Source organism: Ochotona curzoniae, unplaced genomic scaffold (assembly GCF_017591425.1).
Source record: "Ochotona curzoniae isolate NIBS_2020 unplaced genomic scaffold, NIBS_Ocur_1.0 contig_3819, whole genome shotgun sequence".
NCBI classification, from domain to species: domain Eukaryota; kingdom Metazoa; phylum Chordata; class Mammalia; order Lagomorpha; family Ochotonidae; genus Ochotona; species Ochotona curzoniae.
In genome coordinates this window covers 29,214,979-29,237,689 of record NW_024466004.1, presented here as the reverse complement: position 1 = coordinate 29,237,689, position 22,711 = coordinate 29,214,979, and the positions used below count along the sequence as shown (strand labels likewise).

At 40.8% G+C, this 22,711-nt stretch overlaps 1 protein-coding gene across 3 annotated transcripts in view; it reads right to left on the bottom strand.

Moving 5' to 3' along the window:
• CD109 (CD109 molecule) overlaps positions 1 to 22,711 on the bottom strand; it is a 135,779-nt gene that overhangs the window by 69,122 nt on the left and 43,946 nt on the right. For all 3 annotated transcript variants that reach the window (XM_040983637.1, XM_040983638.1, XM_040983639.1), the window contains 3 exons: positions 9,596 to 9,635; positions 8,028 to 8,112; positions 91 to 187 (listed from right to left, as the gene is read on the bottom strand). In XM_040983637.1, coding sequence (XP_040839571.1) covers positions 91 to 187; positions 8,028 to 8,112; positions 9,596 to 9,635 — 222 coding nt within the window. The remainder of the gene's footprint in view (positions 1 to 90; positions 188 to 8,027; positions 8,113 to 9,595; positions 9,636 to 22,711) is intronic.

The following is a 22,711-nucleotide window of genomic DNA, read 5'->3' as shown; positions in this document are numbered from 1 at the left end:
ACTTTTTTGTTTATCCCATATGAACTCTTGTTTCTAGAAAGAAAATACACTTATATTTCCCCAAGGATATGTTATATCTGCAAAAATTACCTTAAATTTCTTTGTAATATTTTTCTTCTGTCCCCAAAACGATAAAGGTAGAAATGTAAGCTCTACATCTCCTTTCACTGGCTTCCCATATGTGTACCTGAAAAGCAAAAACATTTTCACCTTGATATCATCAAAAGAAAAAAATTAAAATATTACTTTCAATAACATCTCCTGACAACCTAACATAAGAGAACTCTAAAAATATGAAAGGTGTACTTTGGGGTGGGCATTGTGGCACATTGTCTTAAGTCATCACCTGTGATGCTAGTTCCCATCTGAGTGCCAATTCAAGTCCCAGTTGCCCCACTTCCAATCCGGCTCCCTCCTAATGTCCCCAGGAAGCAGCAGCAAATGGTCCTCATACTTCTGCACCTAGTACCTACGCACTTGTCACACATACGCACAGTAGATACAGAGGGCTCCTGGTTGTGCCTGGCCATATGTGGAAGGTCTGCCCCTTCCTACACCTCCAGCCCCAGCCCCCAACCGTCAATCTCTCCCTTCCTCTCTCTCCCCCTCCTCAAAATCTATCAAATAAATCTTTTAAAAAAATACTCCTACTACAAGTTTTAAACCTAATGAAACAAGAACTGTCCTTAAGGAATGGTTATTCTTTTCTTTTTTAAAGATTTATTTTATTTTTGTTGGAAGGTCAGATACCCAGAAAGGAGGGAGAGAGAGAGGAAGGCTTCCATCTGTTGATTCACTCCCCAGGCAGCCTCAATGGTCAGAGCTGCATCAGTCTGAAACCAGGAGCCAGGAGCTGCTTCCGGGTCTCCCACATAGGTGCAGGGTCCCAAGGCTTTGGGCCGTCCTTGACTGCTTTCCCAGGCCACAAGCAGGGAGCTGGATGGAAGCAGAGCTGCCAGGATTAGAACCGGCGCCCATATGGGATCCCGGCACATGCAAGACGGGAACTTTAGCCACGGGGCTACCGCACCAGGCCCAAGGAGTGATTATTCTTTAAATTAATCCTCCAAATGAAAAGACTTCAAACTAAATCATCTGAAACCGTTCATTACATGCACTTTACTCAGCCTCTGACAACTGAAGAGACTCCAGAGAAAACAATCTTTGCTGGACATGAAGCTTTCTACTCAAAGATTTTTTTCAGAAACATGAAACATTTTCACCTCTATAAATGGGCACTGGCCCATTGTGCCCCTTTGAATCTTCACAGCTCCTGAAGATTTTTAAATGTTAGCTGAAATTGCAATGGCCCACTGAAGCATGTTCTGATGTTAGCCAAGAAGCTTGTCAGACTAGACTGAAACACCAAATATGTTTTGGGACATCAAAGCTATTTTTTGCAGGAAATTTACAAATAAAGCATCACTGTTAAATCCCTGGCAGTGGACTTCTTCAGGCCAATTTCACTCTCTGTTGCCTTGCCCTCTGTGTATCCATGTTATCCTCTCTAATGAAGGAAAACTGTCTTCACATGAAAAAGAGGCAATTCTTAGACAAACCACTTCACTGCCTGAAAGGGTTTACCTATTTATTTATTTATTTGTACTTGAAAGGCAAATTTTATAGAGAAGCAGAGACATAAAGAGAGATCGAGAGCTTTCACCTACTGGTTCACTCCCCAAATGCCCAGAGCTAAGGTGATCTGAAACCAGGAGCCAGGAGTCCCCACTGTCTCCCATATGGGCACAGGGTCCCAAGGCTTTAGGCCTTCCTTCAGTGCTTTCCCAGGCCATAGGCAGAGCTGAGTGGGAAGTGGAGCAGCCAAGACTAGAACCAGTATCTATATGTGGTACCAGCACTTGCAGGTGGAGGATTAGCCGATTGAGCCAACGTACTGCACCCTGAAAGTCCTTTCTAAATACCTTTCTTGGGTTTCTTCCAACTCTGTAATGACATGCCACACCAAATGTGGATGTCACTTTGTACATTCTATAAATCGTAGCAGTAAAGAACTGCTTCCTGAATGCATTAATTGAACACAGATACAGTCTCTTGTCAATTCAACTAGAAAGCAAACAGTAAATTGTAGCATATTAGAAATTAAAAAAAAAACCTTCAAATGCATCACCCTTCGAAATCAAAATAGTAACAGTAGGAGAAATCCTGGGTACCACTATGGCACCAACCTCACTTATTCAAAGACAGTCTTTGAAACCTGACACAATTCATACGCTTTTAAAAATCAAATAAAAACAAAAATAGAATGTGAGAATGGTATTTGAAGAGTTAATTTACTTAATATAGCATGTTCAGGAAATTTGTAAATCCAAACGTAATTTCACATGTTCTCACACACCGTTTTTTTTTAGATTTATTTGTTTGTTTGAAAAGCAGACCAAGAGTAACAGAAATCCCCTCCATACTGTTCCGCCCCTCCAAACACCTGCAGCAGCTGGACCAGGGCCAGACTGAAACCCGCAGCCTAGTCCTACAACCAGTTCTCCCACCTGAAGAGGCAGAACTCCAGCGCCTGAACCATCTTAAAACACTGAACTGGACATGGGAGCAGAATTGAATCCCAAACACCCGAATATAGGATGCGGTATCCTAAGTGAGGGCTTCACCTCTGCCGGTGCCCATCCCGACACAACCATTTTTAATTTTGACTAAGAATTAAACAGATTTAAGTTTCCAAGCACCAAGCTAGCTATTATACTTGTGAAACAAGGACACTGACAATTATCTTAAACAGAATCTGTAAGAATGTGGAATAAACTAGTTACAAAATAATAGCTGGGCAAAAAAATTTTAAAACAAATAAAAGGTATAACAACATTAATCAAAAAAATGAAATTTCTCTGAAAACAGCCATAGTGCAAGAAGTTTATAAACTAGTATCCTAAAAAGTGAATCTCTGAATATAATCATAGTTCTATCCAATACATTTTTTTGTTTCCATGCAACATTCAGAACACAAATGTCTCCATTCATCAAATAATATTTTAATAAATCCTCCACTGACACATTAGCAGGGAACTGGATTGGAAGTACAGCAGCCAGACAATAATCAGTACACATAATGAGTGCTGGCACTGCAGGTGTCTGCCCAGCCCCTGGATGGAATGTTTCAAAAGACGTGAAACACTAAACCTACAAGATAAAGTAAAAATATATGTGTGTGTGTGTGTGTGTAACTTCACCTTCAAAACAATGATCTGTAAATTTTCATGCAAAAAAGTGATAAAATTATATGTGCTGTGTAGTTTGTTTTTTGGGTTTTTTTGGGGGGGGGCTGTTTGTTTGTTTGTTTGTTGAAAAGAAGACTAGAAAGAATAAAACTTGAGTCAGGAAAAACACTTGACTGTTAGATTATACCAGGATTGTGACAATGAGAGAAAATACGCTGAACTGAGAGAGAGCACAGAGAGGTTCAGTGGTACTGGGTGGGGCTTGAATGCAGGGAATGCAGAACCAGGAAGAGCACATGGAGTTGGGTGGTACCTTACTCAAAGATGCGAAGAAAGGGAAGCACCACACCTGGGTGAAGCTGGTACCTATAGCTTAAAGCACCTGAGGGACACCCAGAGGTGACAACCAGTGGGTTGCAACATGCAAAAGCCTGAATCTCAACACAGTGTGGGCTGGAGCTGCGCAACTAAGTGTCACTTAACCTATAGCAGAAGACTTAACCACGGAGAAGAAAAGGGAGTAAGTCTGTAAAGAACCAAGTGACCCAAAGATGGCATTCTGAGGAATAAGAGCTTTTAAAAGACAAAGAATTGCCTGCAAAGGATCTCAGAGGAGGGGCCAGTGCCATAGCCACACCTGCTAGCACCAGCATCCCATATGGGCGCCCATTCATGTCCCAGCTGCTCCACTCCCCAACTAGCTCCCTGCTTGTGTCCTGGGAGGGCAGCAAAGCCTGGCCCAGGTCTTTGGACTCTGCAACCACATAGGAGACCCAGAAAAACTTCTGGCTCCAGGCTTCGGATCAGCTCAGTTCCAGCTGTTGCATCCATTTAGGGAGCAACCCAGCAGATGGGAGATGGCTCTCTGTCTCTGTCCCTTCTTCTCTGAAAGCTGCCTTTCAAATAAAAAATAAATAAATAAATAAGCCTGGAGAAACAAACAATGCATCTCAAAGGAACAGCCCAAGGAAATGGAGAAAAACAGCAAGACAGTGGGAGCCAGCAACAAGGTCAAATGCAGCAAAAAAACTAAACTGCAAACATCAAGGCTGAGCACAATAGGGGTCTCTAGGCCCACAGTGAAAGCAATTTCCATGTGTGATGAGGCAAAAGGCTGATCCAGGAGGCTGAAGAACAAGCAGAACGTGAAGCAGGAAATAGCACCTGGGCTGTGAAGCAGAGATGAGAAGCAACGGAGCAGCAGGAGAGAGACCACAGGTCACTGAGGGCTTGTCTCTTCTCATGATAAAATGACTAAACAGAGTGAAGATGTCACAAACAAACAAAAAATGACAGAAAGCAACTGCAAGAAGCTGAACCCCCAGTGAAAGAGGAGATGGAATCAAAAATACCTGCCTCTGAAGGCTAAGGAGAGGCTGCTTTCCTCATGAGACAGAGGTCAACAGGCATGGTGACAGTAAAAACCATTCCCACCTCGTCTGTGACATAGTGTTTGTAGAATAATGTTATGCCACCATTTATATGCCATTCTTCTAGACAGATTTTTAAAAATTCAAAAGATTTCTTTAATGCGCTGTGCTGCTGCAAAGCTGTAACTCTATTCTCAGTGCGGCTCTCAATCCTGGAGGGAAACGCAGACTCCCATAAAATCATACTGGTGCGCCCGGATCTCATGAGAGATAGCATGCAAGGGACACATTCAGAGTTTATTCACACACCCCCAGGGACAGAGGTCTGTGTAGGCCACCTCAGTGGCGATGCCTCTGAATTCACCCGAAACATCATCAGCACTCCCACTTCCCGTGCCACCCGTGAACAACTGAGACCTGAGGGAAGCAGATTCAGCAGGGAGAAGCACTGAGAGTGGATGGAGGAGCCTCAGAATTAGCCAGGTCGGAAGGCTTTAAATGACAGTGTGGAGGCTAACTATCCTCACTGCACAAACCAAACTTTTGGGGATATCAAGTCTAGCAACTTCAAGTTCCAGTTGTTGAGTTTAATACTAAGCTCAAGATGAAGGTATTTTATAGAAATAAAGTCCATAACTCACTCATCCTAACAAGGGAACATCTACATACATAATCTGAAACTGAATCAATCACTTGAGAGACCTTTAAAAAAACAGAGCTGAGGCTTTCCTACAGAGGAAGAAATTTTGTGGAAGACTAAGATTGACGCCTGAGGAGTTTAGCCACTCCTCCCCTTCCAGGCTGTCAGCCTTATGAATTCTGGATTTGCCTGACCGCACCCATAATCATGTAGGGCAATTCCTTTCAATAAACTTTTTTTTTAAAAGATTTATTTATCTTTATCGGAAAGTCAGATTTACAGAGAAATTCCTCCATCCGCTGGTTCAATCCCCAAGTGGCCACAACGGACAGAGCTGAGCCAATCTGAAGCCAGGAACAAGGAGCTTCTTCCAGGTCTCCCATGCGGGTGCAGGGTCCCAAGACTTTGGGCCATCCTCCACTGCTTTATCAGGCCACAAGCAGGGAACTGGATGGGAAGTGGAGCAGCAGGGACACAAACTGGTGTCCATATGGGATTCAGCGCACGCAAGCAAAAATTTCAGCCTTAGGCTAATGCACTGGGCTCCTTTTAATAAACTTCTTAATGTAGGTCTCCAATTGGTTCTGCTTCTCTGATTTGATCTTAACTGATAACACACATTCAGGAAAATTATCAGAATACAACTTGGGGGAACATTGAAGAAATGCCTGGCATGATCACAACTGCCTTATCATTCTTAAGCATTAGTATCTCAAAGAGGACCAACCAATGAGAATCACAATAAAATAATTTCTACTGGAAAGCAGGTGTTTCACATAGTGGTTTTTAAACAGCCTACTGGGCTAGAGGTGGAGGATGTCAATGATGAGATTTCAGTGTTAAGAACCACTATGTCAACTGACTTTTATTAAAAGCCTCTGATAGTCTGGGACTGGCACGGTAACCTAGCAGCTAAAATCCTCACCTTAAGAGGTCAACAATGCCAGGACCCCATATGGATGCCAGTTCTAATTCCAGCAGCCCCGCTTCCCATCCAGCTCCCTACTTGTGGCCTGGGAAAGCAGTGGAGGAGGCACAGAGCCTTGGGACCCTGCATCCGCGTGTGAGACCTGGAGGAGGCTCCGGGCACCTAGCTTTGGACTGGCTCAGCTCCGACCGTTGTGGATAATTGAGGAGTGAATCAACAGATGGAAGATCTTCCTCTCTGTCTCTCTTCCTCTCTGTATATCTAACGCTCAAAAAAAAAAAATTTTTTTAAACCTCTGATATCTGAAAACCAAAACAGAACCAAAGAAGATATCCAGAACAACCTAACCCAGACACTGATAAGGCGGAGCTACACACATGTTTGAGTAGACCGGCTCCTACTACATTTTCTAAAACCAAAGAGCTAAAAAAGAAAAAAGAAAAAAAAAACCTTCAAAGAGAATGCTTAAACTTTTGCTGAAGTCAAAAGAAGCACAATCCTTAGGTAAAATGTAGGCATTTGTCTGTTTTCTAAACTATAGGTCTATACACACTCCCTAATTCCATATCAAAAGCTACCTCTTAGTTGAACACAAGCAGAAAACTAACTTAGACATGCTTTTTCTTTGTATTATGTTGGTTTCAAGTGACATATTTTTGACAGTGGAGAACAGAATGTTCCTCAGAACGTTATGGACTGTGGACTGCTTCTGCCAGGCGACTCAGAGCCCCACCATGTGCCACTGCCATCAGTTCTAACCAGACAGGAATATACTGATGGGATGGCAGTGAGGTGAGCTCCAGTCTTTGCAAGCTCTTTGAGACCAAATAAATTCCAGAAACCAAAGTGCAACCCTTGATGCATCAAAAATAAAATCTACAAGAAACCAGACCTTAAATTATTTGAAGGGTGATCCTAGTGCACTTGTGAACGCCTTTACTCTGGAAACCTGAGGATGCCTTTTGCCTCAGTAAAATAAAACACTACGCTGCTCAAGCCAGTGGGTTTAAACCATGAGAGCCACCTGCACCTGTGAGAAGGGGTGGTTAAAACCTCTGTGCAGATCCTGAAAATGGAACAATACAGATTATGTATTAATCTGCTAATTACAATTTAAAAAAATCTCCCCAGTAGCTCAACTTCCATTATAAACAGAAAAATAACTGATTGCAAAGATGTAAGTTGTGTGACTACAATATTTTCTGAATGAGGAATAAATAAAGATACAATTTTCAAGAAACAGAAATCTAGAATATAAATTCCTTAAGTCATCTTAGACACTGGATCTGGGGAACTATCTTAGGACTGGATCAGCTGGGAAGCAGACATGGATGCAAAGACCCATGGAAATCCATGCCATGCTTGGCTTTTGGCTGTTTATTATGGAGACCTATTTAGCGCATTAAGGTATTTTATTAGAGTTTACTTATTTGGAAAGAAAGCAGTGAGTGGGGAGAAACAAAGGGAGAAAGCAAGAGTGAGTGAGTGCTTCCAGCCACTGGCTCACTCAGATGCCCACAGTCACAGCTAGGGTTGGGGCGTGTTGGAGTCAAGAATTCCATCTGGATCTCCATACAAATGAGAGAGACGCAAGTGCCCAGGTTTATTGCCTCCCAGTGCAGGACACTGAATTGCAAGCCAAGGTGAGGCTCAATCTCAGGCACTCTGGTACGGGATGTCGGTGTTTTCCAAGCATCAGCTTAACCTGCGGCACCACAGCACCTGTGCCCCACTGGCTGTTTACTAAGGAAAGCGTTGTCTCAATACCCTAGGGTACATGATGAGTCTTTTACCATAAAGTTTTATAATAGTTTGTAAAGTAATATTATAAGTGATGTTAGTATAAAGTATTACCTTAAATATTACTCTAGTTATAAAGTACTTTTAAAAATGTTACTTACTTAGCTGTAACGGTACCGTTTAAAGTCTTAGAATTCAAAGAACAATACAATGGTGTCTGCAAAACAACTTCAAATTTTGGTAACACTAGAAAAACAAAACAAGAGTAAAGCTTTTAAAGATTATTTTACTGTCATACACACCTGAATAAATTTTAAAAAGAATTAGCTGTGTGGGAGTTAAGGACTGTTACTATGTGAATTTCAATACATTACAATTCAAATACATGTTGATACAGATAAAAAGTCTTGAAGTTTCCTCCAAATTAGATATACCCATTTTGGTCCATTTTAGATGACTAAATATAAAATAACATGTAAATATTAATATTCTTTGACAAGTTATTGCACCAGAACAAAAAGCTTTCATGGTTTTCTAGCCTATACAGATTTTCTTTCTCTCAACTTCACTGCCCAAAGAAACAGATCAGTCTCACACAAGGCACATCTTTCAGGTAACAAGTACTATGAAGGCCAATGAGTCAGAACTAAAGAACAGCTCCCCAGATCCAAACAAAGCTAAATGCTCTTAATATGCCAACCTCTCCCCGGCACTAGGGCAGGAGACAGGAGAAAGTTCCATGAGGCAACTACCCCTCAATCCATGGACTAAATAGCATTGTTTCAGAATGAAACAGCAAACTATGGCCAATCTTGTCTAACAACGGTTTTTACAATTTTTAATTGGTTGAGAAAAATTAAGGAAGACTACCTCAGGACACATGAAAGTCATGTGGGATTCAAATATCCATACCAATTAAAATTTATTGCATCGTGGCTACATTCATTCACTTACATACAGGCTATGGCTGCTGTGTGTTACCAAGACCAAGTAGAGTAGCCAAGACAAAGGTACATGGAGAACCCACAAAGTCTACAACATATTCCTAACTGGCTCATTGTAGGAAAACACTTTGCTGATCCCCATACTGTGTGATTCTGCGACCCGATTCTAAAAATACTGTACGAGATACACAATCCAGAGCCACAAAGGTAAAAGTAATTTACTTTGCAAAATTTCTGTTGATTGAATTGGACACAAACTTCAAAATGCCACAATCAAATGAAAAAACTCATGAAAAATGCCAAAGCAGCTCTTCAGCTAGCAAGCAGAGACCTTATGTTTCAATTCACATCTCTATTTCCTGTCCATCCACCCACAAAGCAGCATCCCCTTGTTTCCGTTAATGTGTTTCCACCTGCAGTACTATAAATGGCATACAGAAAAAGATGAGGATCTACCTGAGTTTATTCTTCACCAATATCAAATATAAAAATTGCAGAAAATCATAGGTGCAAGACTTTTAAATATAATATTTTAAATAAGGTAGAAAAACACAAAAACTACATAAGAAGAAGGCTAGCATGTAGGACTACAAATTATCTTTGTCCTGCTTATTCCTATGTAATAATATTTTAGAAGTTTTTCAAATTAAATATATGTTTAGGCCTACAAGGAACATCAGAATTTTACTTTCTTTGAGTTTCTTTTTTTTACAGTAAATAGATAGCACATCTCTTGATTTATCATTGTAGAAAGTAATAAAAATAATAAATTTAAAAACTCTTACCATATTCTGAAACATGAAATGATTGATAATACGTCTGATCCTATCAGGAGGAAAAAACAATACATGAATTTATGAATCATTAATTATTTTGTTACTTACCTGAACAAAAAAGCTTAGAAAATTATTTCCCTTACATTTGTAATTATTTAATGAATAAAAGAGTTGATTTTAATTTGTGCAAATTTATTTTTATTAGCCTCTGAGATTTTTTTTTTCAGTTTTTCTTTTCAATTCACTAACATTACAAAATAACCAGGGACAGGTGCTTGGCCTGACAGTTTTTTGTTTTTTTGTTTTTTTTTTTTTTTTTATTGTTGCTTACACTGTATTATGTAGTACAGTTTTATAGGCGCTGGGGATTCCCCCCACCCCTCCCCATACCCCTCCCCCCATGGTGGATTCCTCCACCTTGCTGCATAACCATAGTTCAAGTTCAGTTGAGATTCATTGCTTGCAAACACATGCCTAGCATAAAGTTCAGCGTCTTATTGTCCAGATAAGTTCAGTGGCTTCCTGGGGAGACCTTCTATGGTCTGAAGATAAGTCTAACAGAGTACAGATCCGGTCGGTTAAAAGCCCCAACAAGGCCTCAGTATCAATATACAACATTATGGAATTAATTGACATAGTATTGGGTAAACAATATGTTAAAAATAATGCAAGTTCCATTCTTCGAAACATCTGGGTTGAGACAGCATCAATGACACGTTCAAAAAATAACAAACAACCAAACAATAAATTACAGGTTAAATCAAGGCAAACATGTGGTATCTAATCTTTTGGGATTCACTCATTTCCCTTAGCATTATAGTTTCCAGTTGTGCCCATTTAGCCACAAAGAACTGCATTTTGTTTTTTTTAATAGCTGAGTAGTATTCCATGGAGTAGATGAACCAAAGCTTTCTTATCCAATCTTCTATTGATGGGCATTTCGGTTGCTTCCATGTTTTTGCAATTACTGATTGTGCTGCAATGAACATAGGGATGCATGTTGGTTTGTCGTAAAACAGGTGTTTTGGATATATTCCTAGGAGTGCTATTGCTGGGTCATATGGCATGCAGATTCCGAGTTGTTTGAGTGTTCTCCAGACTGATTTCCATAAAGGCTGTACCAATTTGCAGCTCCACCAGCAGTGGAGTAGGGTTCCCTTTTCCCCGCATCCTCACCAGCAAGCGTCATTGGTGTTCTTGTTTATGTGGGCCAATCTTACTGGTGTTAGGTGGTACCTCATCGATGTTTTAATTTGGATTTCCCTTATTGCTAGGGAGCTGGAACATTTTTTCATATGTTTGTTTGCCATTTGGACTTGTTCCTTTGTGAAATGTTTGCCCATTTCCCTTGCCCATTTCTTGAGTGGCTTGTTTGTTTTGGTTTTTTGGTTGTTTTGAAGTTCTTTGTATATCCTGGAAATTAGCCCCCTATCGCCTATATCGTGTGCAAAGATCTTCTCCCACTCTGTGGGTTGCTTTTTTACTTTGTTGATTGTTTCCCTTGCTGTACAGAAGCTTCTTAGTTTGATGAGGTCCCATTTGTTTATTCTGTTCTCAACTGCTATTGCTTTTGGTGTCCTTCTTAGAAAGTCGGAACCTACTCCTAGGTCTTGTAGTGTATTTCCTACATTTTCTTGCAAGAGTTTGAAGGTTTCTGGATGTAGGTTTAGGCCTGACAGTTAACCAGAACCTAGGACACCCACATCCCATATAACAGGGCCTGGGGGGAAGTCCAGCTTTGTGTTAACATGCACACTAGGAGGCAGTGGTTAATGCCACAGGTGTTTGCCCTGCCACTTATCGGGGAAGCCTGGATTAAGTGCCCAGGGTCCTGGCTTCAGTCTGGCCCCGTCCTTGACATTTAGAGAGTGAATCAGCAGATAGAAGACCTCTTTCTCTCCTCTCTCTCTCTCTGTTTCTCCCTCTCTCTACCCCTTCCCCTCTCTCCCTTGTTTCTGTCTCATCTATCTATACCTCTAAGTCTCAAATAAGAAATGAAAAATTTTAAAAAGACTAAAATAAAATAAAGGAAACCGCCATTAAAAACTACCTAACTTTATTTTTATTATTTGTAAAATGAGAATTATACTCAATTAGATAATGCAGAAATTTATGAAGCAAAGACAAGATATATAAGCTATCAGGAAATGGCATCAATTTTTTAAGCAGTAACAAAAATAGCAAGGTTTAATCAAGAGAGGACACCTGACAGACTAGCAGGGTGTCAGGAAAGGACCAGGAGAGCCCAGTCTGTATTCAAACCAGAGTTTTTAAGGATGTGGGCTTGCCCCTACCCTGTTTTTCTTCCCTTTCTGCGATATGGCTGAATGGAGGGCTTCCTGACGATGGAATTCCGAAATTCTTCCCAGGACTTCATCAGTACACAGGATATATCTGTTGTAGATATCATTATGAAAAAACTACTGGAGAAAATCAACTGAACACAATTCCAATGTTTATAAATAACCAAACATACAAAAGCATCAGGGGCCAACATCCTCCAACTCACTGATTCACTGAGGCATATTCTAAGGGACTCCATAAATGAATACACCACGCAGATTCACCAGATACTTTTTTTTTTTTGCAAAAACAAGAAAAACAAGTGGCTTATTAAAATAAAGTTTTTAGGGCCCAACGTGCTAGCTTAATGACTAAAATCCTTGCTTTGCATGCACCAGGATCCCATATGGGTATCAGCCCAAAGCCTTGGGACCCTGCATGGACCCTGCACCTGCCTGGGACCCTGCTCCTGGCTCCTAGCTTCTGATTGGCTTAGCTCCAACTGTGCTGTCACTTGGGAATGAAACAGCAGATGGAGGATCTTTCTCCATCTCTCTTTTTCTCTGTAAATCTGATTTCCCAATGAAATAAACATCTTTTTTTAAAAAAAGTTTAAAAAAGAAATAAAAATATGACTCACTTTGAAATACAAAAATATGCAGCAATTTATATACTAAGAAAAGCACTATCTAAACTTAACTCCCAAAGAAATTACATTGTTCAGATCAAGTTATAATCTCCATGCATGTAAATATTTAACTTAAACTGTTTTCATATGGTATATTTGTTTTCATATGGTATATTTTCATATGGTATTTGACTATGTATAATAATTTGATTCTCATTTGTACTACTTGAAAATCAAATTAAGAATACAATCTCCCCTATTTACCTGTTTTACTGATAAGCATAAGGATTCTGAGGATTTTTAATACTTATTTTGTTTATTTGAAAGGCAGAGTTACAGCGAGACAGAGAGAGAATCTTGCATATACATGTTTATTTTCCAAATGGCTACAAAGTTGGTTCTGGGCAAAACCAAAGCCAGGAAGCAGGTGCTGCATCCACATCTCCCACATGGGTGCAAGGCTGTGAGGGTACATGCACTATCTTTTATGCCTACTGTTTCTTACACAACCTCCCATCTCTCCAGACTTAGTTCAACTTCGCTGTCATTTCCTTTAGCACAACATATGATCACTCTCTGGCCTGTGTCCACTTGTTGCAAGAGATGACAGAATGCCTGGGCACACAGTTCTTGGTTCCACACACCTTCAGAGTGCATTGAATGAACATACGTCAAAATGAACACATAATTTTGTTGCCAGGCTTGTTGCTCAGGTGCTCATGAAGTGAACCTGCATCCTCAGATAGGGTCTGTAGCAAGTCACCGAAAGACCCTTTTCTGAAGAGGATCAAATGACTGAGAAGGAACCTTAACTCTCCCCTTCATTGAGAGGAAGGAAAAGAAGAGGCCAACCACCATGGGAAACCAAAGAAGAAGGAAAACGCTTTTTCTCATTGTCACTTAAAATTATTCCAAGAAATCATTTGGTAACTGAAAGTGTACTCTGAACCACATGTCTTCCCAGGGTGTTTACAAGTGGTGAAATGTAAATCAAGAAATAAATATTTCTGCATCCAAGGGACTGAAAAAACAAAACTCAGCATTGCAATGTCCAACATACTGTCCATTAGGCAACCAGGCCAGAACAATATTCACAATGCATTTAACTATTTTTATAAAATACATAAACAAGAATGGCAGAAAATATTTAAACATTTAAAATTAATAATTCAAAGAATCAGCAGCCCTCTGTGTTTTTCACCTATGCAGAGCACTTTCCTTAATCTGCAATAGAGCTCTGCATAGCTTATTCCTGCAAAGACACTGTAGGTTTTGCAGGCCCTGTGGGCTCTATCACAGCTACTCAACAAGGCTGTCACAGTGCAAATGCAGCCAGAAACAACGTGCAAACAAATGACCATGACTGTGCTACAATAAAACTTTAAAAAAAAAAAAAAAAACATAGCTAACAGGCTGGATTAGTTCTACAAGCCAGGATTTGTTGACTGTTGGTCTAAAAGAGGAATAAATTTTATTTCCAAACTGCAGCATGTTAGACCTAGTCGAAATAAAATGAAGGAGGTGAAACATAGCTTTTGTGGAAAGTGCAAATTTCTTTTGCTAAACAATTGCCCTTCCATTTCAAAGGAATGTAGTTTGCTTCAAAATGAGTTTTGATGTTCGCTGCAGCTCATCAAGCACAACTCATGCTCATTCACTGTGTCAGCAAATGGAAAGAAAGGCTGATCTGAAGGTGAAACACTGGGCCAGCTCCTCTTCTAAGCAAACACCTTTAGGCTCTAAGCAAATCCATGGGCTCTTACAGGACAATCCATCACGCACAGACATTTTCTGAGCTCTTCTTTCCCCAATATGGTCACTGATCCCTGGGGAAAGCTCTCCCTGCAAAAGCACATGTATTCACTGTTTGTATTAGATGTAAGCTTGGCCCAGATTTCCTAAACAACTATCAAAGCAGAAACAGAAAGGAAGATCCAGGAGGTATTCTCAGTAGTCTCTAATTTCCCTAAGCCCTTTTTCCTAAATCAATAATTCTTGATAAGGATTATGCTATGGAAATCAGTCAAAATGACAGAAAATATTAACTTGACACCTTCAAGAAGTTCATGAAAAATGCTTATTATGGGAAAAAAACATGCATAGATTCCAAAAATTCTGTACCAAAGCAAAGTTATCTTTTAATTTTATTTTCCATGAACTTTTTGAAATGCTTTACACAAACTGAAGGCATTTAGATTATTGAAATCATCTGTCCTAGTCAAAAATTTTTCTTTCTCTAACCATGAAGTCATCCAACTCCTGGTTTCTACTCTTAATGAGTTTGAAGAAATATGGCAAAATATATGACTATTAAAAACAATATTTAAATGCAGAGCAGTTTCTTTCAGCTTTTGCTTTTGAAGTAAAAAAAAAAAATTACCAAAAACAGAACACAGGTGCTAGATGAGTCATTTCTGCTTATGTTCACTTATGATCATTCCATTAATCTAGTCTTCTATAAGTAGATTTATCATTTATTTGAAGATTTTTTTTAATCCAGGGCTAGCGCTGTGACATAGTAGATTAAGCCACTGCCTACAGTAGTGGACACTGGTTTAAGTCCACCTCCAATCCAGCTCCATGTTAATGCACCTAGGAAAGCAGCAAAAGATGGCCAGATCCTTGGGTTCTTGCACCCCAGCTGGAGACCCAAAAAATCTCCTTATTTTGGACCAACCCAGCACCAGCTGATGCAGCCATCTAGTGAATGAATCAGTGAATGAAAAATCTCTCTCTCCTTCTCCGTCTGGACACACAAGAAAAACCTAACGGGTAAAATCTGGACACTGGCCTGCTGCTGTGCTGACAGATCTAAGAGCGAGCTTTTGCAGCAGTAGTCTGTGCTCCCTGAGTGGTAACGGGCTAAGTAAGCAGGAACACATCCCCCTCAGCAGATACTCTGTACAAGAGCCTGTCTGCAAGAGCTGCAGGAAGAGGGAGGCAACCTCAGGGAGAGAAGCAGAGGCGAGCCAGGAGCTGCCAGTAGGAAGAGGCAGACTGCAAAACATCCAAAGCCCTCCCAGCCAAAGTGAAGGCTGAATGGATGAGTACTAAGACGCAACAGTGTAAGTCTTCAATACCCGCTGAGCCCAGAAAGTTTGGAGAGCAGGTGGCAACAGAATTACACTAATCATACTAAATGGCCATTTCTGCAGGACAACCTTGGCAAATTCATGTGACTCTTCCTTCCACATCAAGTATGATTTTTCTTTACCTCTCACTTCCTTCCCTCCACTCATTTCAATCCAGAGGACTCAAAGGCAGCCTGGTAGACAGCTCAAAGTCCCAGTGTGGGCAAAGAAAGCACTTATTTCAAGGAAATAACATATTAACTAAAGAATGTAGCTGTTGAGAGAGGAGGGGTGTAACCAAAAATGACAAGATCTTTTAACAGCAAAAAATAATTAGAAACATGCTGGTATTTGTTCTGCATTTCATCCATGGATCAAGGAAGAACTGGACCTAAACAACAAGACCTGGGCCAACATGGTGGCATAGCCAGCTAATAATCTCCCTGCAGCGCTAGCACCCAATATGGGTGCCAGTTTGTATTCTGGCTGCTCCACTTCTGATCCAGTTCCCTATCTATGCACTGGGAAAGCAGCAGAGGATGACTCAAGGTGTTGAGCTCCTACACCCACGTTGAAGATCTGGAAGAAGCTCCTGGCTCCTGACTTTACAATAGCTCAGCTCCAGTCATCGTGGCCATTTGGGCAATGATGATTTTTCTGTCTCTCCTTTTGACTGTACATCTGCCTTTCCAATACAAATAATAAAGAAAATATTTTTTTTTAAAAAGGAACAGGACCCAATGGCAAAAAAAATAAAAATAATATACTTTTTTTAACTACACAGGTCAAGCAGTAAGTATTCAGTCTCACAGTTACACACAAACAACTGGGTAGTTAATGTTAGGAATACCTTAGGTATCCAAATTCTGACTCAGAGTGTATCTTCTCACAGAATCAGTTATAGTTAGAGATCTAAACAGAGCACAAAATTGACTTAACATGAAAATGTTAAATAAGAACATGAACAGCATAGCATGAATGAAATTGTATTACTGCTGTCCCCGCTGCATATCATATGGAACCACATTAAGAGGCCACATGTGATGCCAGAATTTTCTGTGAGTGCTGATCCAAGCTATACTCCTTCAATTCAGATCCACCTCTCTGATAATGTACTTGAGAAAGAACAGGAGATAGCTCAAGTCCTCGGGCCCCTGCACCTGTATCAGAGACCCAGATATAGTTCCAGGTTCCTGGATCTGATCTGACCCAGCTAAGGACAGCCCTTGCAGCCACTTGAGGAGTATATCTGATTCCTTTCCAAATACTGCTAGAAATGAGTGAACGTTAAAATGGTTGATGACAGATCAGTAGCAAAATACAAATGGCAATTCAAAATTATAAATAAAACTGTTCAGGATATAGCTAGGCTTCGAGAAAACAAATTCACAGGCTCCTTTGTTTTAACAAGTGTAGTTTTTTTCACTTATTGAAAGGAACAAACATTTAAAATACTGTATTTAGATTCTTTTTGCTCTTCTAATCTATATTCTGCCATATCTTTCATAAGTTAAGATTCTCTCCTTTCTCTGACCTCAGAAGTCTTACATGTAATTCATAACACTGGTTATCACCCAAAATATCTGAAATAAAAATATTTAGAGCTGTCTACTGTTGACAAAATGAAATGTGAAGCTTCAGGTTGATTTCCTATCCCTTCCACGGTTTAGTCCACAAACTCTTCCAGCTTTCTCTTTGACCCATGCTACCTATAAGACCTCTACTCCAGCTCCCAACTCCACAACCTCACGCTACCTGCACTCCCCATAGAGTCCCATCCTACAGTCCCCTCTGGCCCCATCTTACTGCACAGATTTTTATGGCTGTGAAGAACAATAAATGCTCTCTGATTCAAGGCCCTTATTATACAGTGCTGAAATGACTGGCCGCAGTCCCGCAATGATAGCAGGACCCAGGTGTCAGGATGCCCAGTCCAATGCCTTTGCCTTTTTATGGCATGAAGCCACCTTGCCATAAACTCCTTAAAAGCAGGTCCAGTGTCACTGCATCCTTGGATGTTTACTGGTTGATATTTCTTTCCCTAGCATATGACAGCAAAGTTCCATATTTTTAGATTTATTCACTTATTTATTAATCTTGCAATGCTTATACCTCTTTACCTACAGAACTTTAATCACATAACATCCCATTTTTCATTTTTTATCTTTAGCATAAAATTAGAAAAGACCTTAAAAACAAACAAGAAATCATAATGGAAATATGTTACAAAAATGTCGATAGATGAATACTGATCTACTTTGAGGAATAATAGTCAACAGGCTGTACAAAATGATGGAAAAAGTTTAACATTTACAGGTCCTGCCCTGTGATGTTTAGAGCCTAAACTTCTGTTGTATAGTTGGAATCTATTTCTCTGGGGTTTCAACCCAAGCCAAGCAGAAGGATCTGTGTTAGGGAGAGTTAATAAATATAGATGCTTTTTTCCTACCCCAAGCTACTGAATCAGAATTACTGGGGCTAATGCCCCAATCTTTCACCCATCCCCTAAGGTAACCAGCTCTCTTCCTACTAATGATGGAAAAAATTAAAGATTGTTAATGATATGCAACCTAACTACCTCCCCTAGATATCTATTACAGACAAGGGGAAAAACAGCAGCAAAGCGACAGTTTCAGACTAAATGGGAAAGTAAGTCTTAGGCCAGAATATTTCCATTTCTTGCTCTTTTCTTCTCTTTTCATCCTGACCAAGAACCTAGTACTTATTTCCATGCTCCCTCTTAACATCCAGTGTTGTCATGACTGGTTGTAGGCTTGTTTCCAAAACTCCATTCATGCCATCAGAAATTAAGAATCACATAGGAATATACTCACACATCACACCAATGTCAAGTTCTGGCATTTAAAGTTGTACCATAAAAATGGGTAAAATACGGGCCTAGCGGTTAAAGTCTTCATCTTGAACACAGCGGGATCACATATGGTTGCTGGTTCTAATACTGGCAAGCCCGCTTCCCAGCCAGCTCCCTGCTTGTGGCCTGGGAAAGCAGTCGAGGATGGCCCAAAGCTTTGGGACCCTGCACCCATGTGGAAGACTTGGAGGAGGTTCCTGGATCCTGGCCTCGGATCAGCGCGACACTGGCTGTTGCGGCCACTTGGGGAATGAATCATTGGACGAAAGATCTTCCTCTCTGTCTCTCCTCCTTTCTGTATATCTGACTTTGCAACAAAAAAATAAATAAATAAATCTTTTTTTAAATGAGTAAAATGCAGCCATTGGATACAAGGTAGAAAAGGAACACCCTCTCTGTTCTATAGTTACAATTTATCATAAATCTACTTCCAAATAAAATTTTTTTTCTAACAGTTAATCTTCTTGTGCCTCCATTGACCAAAATTATTCAGTCTGCTAGGTGTCACCAGGCTAATTCCTAACAGCATAGTAATAAACATTAATGGTCAACGGTTACAAGACACCTACCTGGCTCTTGTAACATGAGTCTCCTAAACTCACATTCTCCATCTTCAGACAGGGCTGTGTGGTCAGAGTCTGAGATAGCTTAGGAACAATCTATCGTGAGGAGGCGGTCCATATGACCCCCCCCCCAAGTCATACAGCAGAGGTGGGCATCTTCCCCACCAACGCACATGTAAATTCAATGAAATAGTGATCATTTGAAAACGGTAGCTACACATTGTCACTAGTTACATTTCATAGAGCTGGTGATGCCAGGAACTCTAACTGATGGGACCTCTAACTCTGCTAGGTGACACTATATGAGCCTACAGAGGCCCTTCACCCCTTAAAGGCAGGAGCTGGCTCTGGGGCCCCTTAAGGTCCTCTCCAGCACGGACATGCTCTGAGATGATTACTGCTTCAGGTCCTCCTTTTCACGGAGAGGGTCATGACGTGCTAGAGGCTGACAAATGCTGTGCAGATGCACCTGCAGAGAAGAGCAGGAAGAAGCATTGAAAGGAGGACCATGCCTGGCACAGAATCCAGAAAGGAAAGAACACAAAAACTTCTCATGAAAATGTGTATTGAGTCCAGCAATTAAAATACACACTGTCAAAGAACTGGCCATGGTAAATCAAATGGCTCAATCAGTTCACGAGATCCAGGGCACAAAAGCTGTGAGTACAGCTCAAATTCAGTAAGAGACTAGGGTTTTCATTTCTCAGCTCAAAAATTTTTAAATGTGAAAGCCAAATTCCCAGGCACTAATTCAAAATCTTGTTTTTTGTGGACTTGAGTTCATCCAATAAGTAACCACACAGATCCTCAAGATGTACTGTCATTATATCACATTGAGTGGAGCAATAGGCCGAAAAGCATCACAGATTGTGGTCATCAGTAGCACCAGCCCAGGAGAAACTGCCCATTCACTCATCCTTCCATCTGCCAAGCAGGAGGCATGTCGGGTCAGACACCATAAACTTGAGAATTAACAAAATAAAACCCCCGTTTTCAAGGGACCTATGGACAAGCAAATAAGGGAGAATTGTTCTTAAAACTATACTTGTCACAGTTTAGGAATATAAGGCAATGTCTGACATGGGTGGTGGGGATGGTACCACATCAATGTGTACTTGTTGCACCAAAATTTTTTAATGGTTAAACTGGCAATTTTTATATTGTATACATCTTAACACAATTTAAAAAGGTAAAGGTAAAAAGGTAAAACCCAAGTGCTGTGGGGGAGTGTTCTCTGAGATTTCCTGGAAGAATGGAAAACAAAGTTCTGTGGTCTGCCAGGTGGTGTCCTAAGAAACCAGCATTCCAGAACCAATACCTCTCTCCCTTTTTCCCACTGCATGTGGAAGCAAGAACTCAAGGTCCTTTCCCCTGAAGGAGTGTCCTCTTCTAAACAGAGGACAGCAAAAATATTTTGGAAGTCGTCTCCACATTCCAGAGAGGAGCCTCTATTTCCTGACCTGCTGCAGTGTACTCCACACTTGTCTATTGTCGTCACAAGCTGGGGAGCCACCAGATGTTATTTGTAGAGGGCAATAGGGACAGGACTGTCCAAACAAAGCCTTGATCTTTGGCAAACAGGAACATCTCCAGAGAAACCTGACAGCAGAACCAAGCTGGCTGAGGCAACAGCTGGATGACAAAGACAGGAAAAGACAAAGAGTTATCCCAAAGGTTTATAAAAAGCAGCAAGCCATCAAGAAACTTGGCCTAATGTAATAACCGATGGCTCAAAAAAGAGAATAGATGTTCAGTGTTATACATGAAGAAATCGTTAGTGCATATGGCTTCCGAATTACACAGTAAGTTGACATCCACAATTCAATATATATGGCTCCTAAAACATTATTTTGAATCTCAAGCCTGTTGAACTTTTGCCTTTTTATTTCCTCTTCCCCACTTGCAGTCATGGTTTAAAGTCAGATAAAGGATGAGAAACTGCCATCAATGATAAGTAGAAGAGAATACAAGATTATCAGGGCTGGCATTGTGGCACGGGAATTTAAACCACCACCTGCACACATGGGCATCCCATGAGATGGCCACTCGGCTTCCAATCCACCTCTCTGCTATTAGACCTGGAAAAGCAGTGGATGATAGCTCACTAGGTCCCCTGCCACCCACATGGGAGACCCAGATAGAGAATGACCCAGTCCTGGCCATTGCAGCCATTCTGGGGGAATGAACCAACAGATTTCCATATGCCTGTCTTACTGCCTTTATAACTGTCTTTCAAGTTAATTTTTTTTCAGTCTTAGTTGGATAAAAAGAAAAAATATATACATCAGGCTCTCTGGCTCCCAAGCTGGCTGTGCATCCAAAGCACTAGAGAAGCTATTATAACAATGGATTGTCTCACACTGATTTAGCAAGACTAAAGGGCCAGGGGCTCCACTGAGCTGGTCACCAGGAGAGGGAAACATCTGTGTGTGTAATCACTGGGCAGTCAAACAAACCCAGACCGCCTGGAGAAAGTCCCAAATCTCGTGCTCTAGCCACCATTGCACCTGCACAGAATAATATACATGAATGACATCAAGCTCTGAATAGCTCTCAGTACTTCTCAAAAACATGGTGCAAAGAGCCAACAGGATTTCCTAGCATGCTTACTTAAAATTCAAATACCTAGGTCCAGAGCAGAGAGACTGGTGGTGGTGTGGGCAGCAGCTGGCCTGCAGCTGCCTTACAAGTTCCCCAGGAGGTAGGTTCCACGCTGCAAGAATGGTGCAGAGCCACTGGGAGCCTCTGTAGGTAGTCTTGCTGCTGTACTCCTCACCTGACACAGAAGAAAGTGGGCCCGAGGCCACACTACAGCGTGAACAGGAAGCTCTCAGCTACTCAGGCTCACAGAGAAACATGAGCGCCAAAGCAGATCCCGGACACTCTCTGGCCGTGGATAGCCACAGTGCAATACACAGGGGAAGGTTCCTGCAGCCATGGCCCTCTGGCTCCAGAGAACCTGGCTCCCACACACCAGGGTTAGCCTTCTAGTGACCTGGAGTATGAATTTTCTCCTACTGACCTGGGATATGGATTTTAAATCACAAATGCACAAAAATGCCTAACGAAATGTGGCATGTTGACACAATGAAATATTATTCGGCTTAAAAAAAAAAGGAAGAAAATCCTCACATATGCCAATCAACATGGTTGAAATTTGTGGATATTATGCTAAATAAAATGTACCAATCGCAAAAACAAATAAAATCTGATTCTCTGACACAAGGTATTTACTGCAGTCAAAAGCACAGAATCAGAAAGAAGAAAAGTGCTTTCCAGGAGTTTGGGGATGGTCAAATCAGGAATTATTATTTAACAACTCTTGCTTCAGTTTTGCAAGATGCAGAGCTCCAGAGGCAAATGGTTGCGATGGTTGCACTACAATATGAATATATTTGATGCCATTGAACTAGACCCTTAAAAATGGTTAAGATAGTAAAGTTTACTATTTTCTACCACAAGTTTTAAAAATCGTATTTTTTTTTTTGCCACGCAAGTGTTCTACCATAATTTTTTTTAAAAAGTAACTATCTGGGTGGCCATCAATATCAGCAGAGATGAAACACTTAAAGAAGTACTGCAAAGCAATGAAAACACTCGCAGCATCTTACTTTTACAGCAAGTTACCTTCCCAGGGCATATTTATAAGTTACTATCAAATCAAAAACACATTTTCCCACCTAACGTATAGTATACCTAGAATCCGAC